The following is a 3,216-nucleotide window of genomic DNA, read 5'->3' on the forward strand; positions in this document are numbered from 1 at the left end:
GGTCTGGTCGCCAATAAAACTGTACTAAGACAGGCATATCGGACTTTAACAGGTAACTATTTGTTGCTTGATAGCATTTTTTTATTTTTGAGAATTTTTATTGATGTCTTCAAAATACTACTAAAAAGGTCATCAGATGTATCTCTTACTCTATACTTGTACCACCGTGTTGGAAATATTTCTACAGTACATTCTTGACACAATGGAAATGTATCAATGCTCACATTTTTGCAATCAAACTTAACAAGTGTGTTGTATCCCACTCTTCATTTTTTATTCCCCACCCCCCCCTTTCTTCTATTATTAATTTCTCCTTATTGTTATTAAAAGCTGTTAAAATTTTTGTTTCAGGTGATTGTTCAGCAGCAAATACCATGGAAGAGGCTGAAGTAGATAAGCGACTTGAGCAAGTATTGGATGAACAGGATCCAGAATTGTTGTGGGACATGAGGAAGCAAAATTCAGGACGTCATACAGAGTACGATGAATTTTTAAATAGATGTAAAGAATATATAGCAAGCTCTGTAGAAACGGCAGTAGATGAAAGGCGGCATGATTCGATTGCTGATGATGAGGTAATAGTCCACCTGGCTACCGCTCTAAGTGTACGGGACCTCCATGAACAGGTGAGCAGTAGATGTCCTGAAGGTACCAAAATTCCCGGCATTCAGTGGCTAAGGATGCAGTTCTGGCCACGACGACCAACAGCCAAAACAGCAGCTCGATACACTGGCAAGCTTAAAGTAAAGTACATGGTCCAGGCAAGACAATTTCGTGCTGACCATGTTGATTGTCATTATGCATCAGCACTTTTTAGGTATGAAAAGGAATGTGCGATCATGTTTCGAGATCATGTTACGCTGGTCAGCATGGATGACAAGCATACAATTAAAGTCGGCGAACCAGGATGCCCAGTGGCTGCAGCAGAAAGGGGGAAACAAGTCCTTGTTGCAATGGGTAAAAAACTGGCTGTTGCAGATCACGATTTCACTCGATTAAGTTTGACTCCAAGTGTCAACCTTTTCATTGATGTGCCAGAGAAAATTGATGAAAGTTTTCATCGAGGACAAGTGTGCATATCATTCAAGGAGAATGCATTTCAGCCTTCGACTCCTGTTCGACATGTGACTGAACTACACAGTGAGCTTACCGACATGAACCTAGATGGCAAGCCCATTTTGATGTTGTATACGGATGGTGGACCAGATCATCGAGTCACGTACATGTCTGTCCAGTTATCGATAATCTCACTATTCCTGTCATTGGATTTGGACTATGTGTGTGCAGTCAGGACGCCACCGAAGCATAGCTGGAAAAATCCTGTCGAGAGGATAATGTCCATAATCAACCTTGGTCTGCAGGGAGTTGGAATTATGAGAAAGGAGATAGAAAATGAGAATAAGTTGACGAGTTGTGGGGGTCTGAAAAGTGTCAGAGAGATGGCTGAAAAGGTACCAGAATTGAAAGATGAGGTTCTTGGAGCAGTCCAACCAAGCATCAAGTTGTTGAGAAATCTTATGGAAAGATTAAAGCTCAAAGATCTCCGGTTCAAGACGTACGATCCGGCAAGTGATGACGCCATTGATGATATGTGGAGAAAGATTCTTCAGGTAAAGTGTACACATTTTGTTTCCAACAACAATATCCTGTGTCAAGTTTTCCTCATTTAAAATCTTATTTTCAGTTCTAATTGCAATTTTGTCAACAGTGTCATAATCATACAGGGTTGAATTTCTTTTAAATTTGACTATCATTTAATTTCGTCTCTTATACACATCTAGATGTGTATAAGAGACAGGCACCAACCGATCGACTGTCTCTTATACACATCTAGATGTGTATAAGAGACAGAGTCAGATGTCTGTTAATGACTGATTATTTGCATTTATCAGGCCATTTATATTTCAGTATGATTTATTTATTTTTTGGCACATCAGTCAAGTAGTGTAAATAATCAAATCACGTTGTAATCGCTTTCACATCACAACACATAACATATAAGACCACAATTCGCCGGGGAGAAAAATTGTGGCCTATGTGTTTTCTACAATATTAGACTCTAAAATTGATTAAATTAATAAGCCTGTTTGAAAGCCCTAAATTTTCATATTTTTCGTGGGCTTTTTCCCCCTGGAACACTTTCGAGAGATTTTGAGCGACACCCGACCACGCCCACTTTTTTATCGGTGACATCGGCAATTAGTTGCAAAAATAATTAGACAGACAAGAAAAGGGGATGGGGAAAATGAAAGGTATATATTTTATATTATCATAATAGACGCCATTTTCGTCATATCGTATGTACAGTTCGCCCTCCGATTCAAGACCACCTTTTTGAGACCTGAAAATCTGTGGTCTCAAAAGTTGTAGAAATATAAATTTCAGAGATTTTTTTTGTTATTTTGAGACTACTGTAGTTGTTTTGATACAACAACAACAAAAAAGTGCCCCCCTTAATAGGTGTTAAATTGTATTGTATTGATTGTATTGCACACTCAGAAAGTGTCCCCATCCCCTTAATAGGGGTGTCCTCTTAATAAGGGTTGGCTGTACGTGCTAAAAGATATAAGCCTATTGCCCCACGTTTTACGGAAAAGTGTCCCCTTATCAGGGGTGTCCCCTGAATAGGGGTGTCCCAAAGGAGGGGGGTTCTACTGTATATCATCATGAGTGGATTTCCCGTACGATTTAGTCTACAGGAGCTCAAGTCATATGTTAAAACAATAGGCCTACCTATAGTATTAAATACATTAATTATAATAAGAAACTGAAACGAATCTTTTGTACTAGTTCTATATTACATTCAAATTAAATTATATTAAATTAAATTACATTAACTAAGTATATAACAATAATTAAAACGTAGACATAATATTTACTACAATAATAAGATTAACATTTTCAATCTTATAATAAATTTTATACAGCCGGTGTTATGTATCTGTCTCTTATACACATCTAGATGTGTATAAGAGACAGCAGTAAAGTAGACTATGTTTTCTTAATTTTTTTATGACTGAATAACAAAAATAACCATATGAAGATAAAGAACAGTTGATTTTATTAATGTTTTAAGATTCATATCTGTAAATGTATACATGTGCTGCGACAACAAATTTTAGTCAAATGATTTTAACGTTTAAATACTTTTAAGCTATAATACCTTGTTTCATTTATTTTCTCACCTTGAGTTCTTGAGAAAGAACATACAACAGA

At 36.9% G+C, this 3,216-nt stretch overlaps 1 protein-coding gene across 1 annotated transcript; it reads left to right on the top strand.

Moving 5' to 3' along the window:
- LOC117100862 lies at positions 1–1,670 on the top strand. Its single transcript, XM_033240697.1, has 2 exons — positions 1–52; positions 352–1,670. The coding sequence occupies exon 2, from the start codon at positions 375–377 to the stop codon at positions 1,668–1,670; it is 1,296 nt and encodes a 431-aa protein (XP_033096588.1). The 5' UTR covers positions 1–52; positions 352–374.
- Positions 1,671–3,216: the final 1,546 nt, after the last annotated feature.

The sequence above is a fragment of the Anneissia japonica genome, unplaced genomic scaffold (assembly GCF_011630105.1).
Source record: "Anneissia japonica isolate Jap-2015-1 unplaced genomic scaffold, ASM1163010v1 scaffold3372_len255902_cov201, whole genome shotgun sequence".
NCBI lineage: Eukaryota > Metazoa > Echinodermata > Crinoidea > Comatulida > Comatulidae > Anneissia > Anneissia japonica.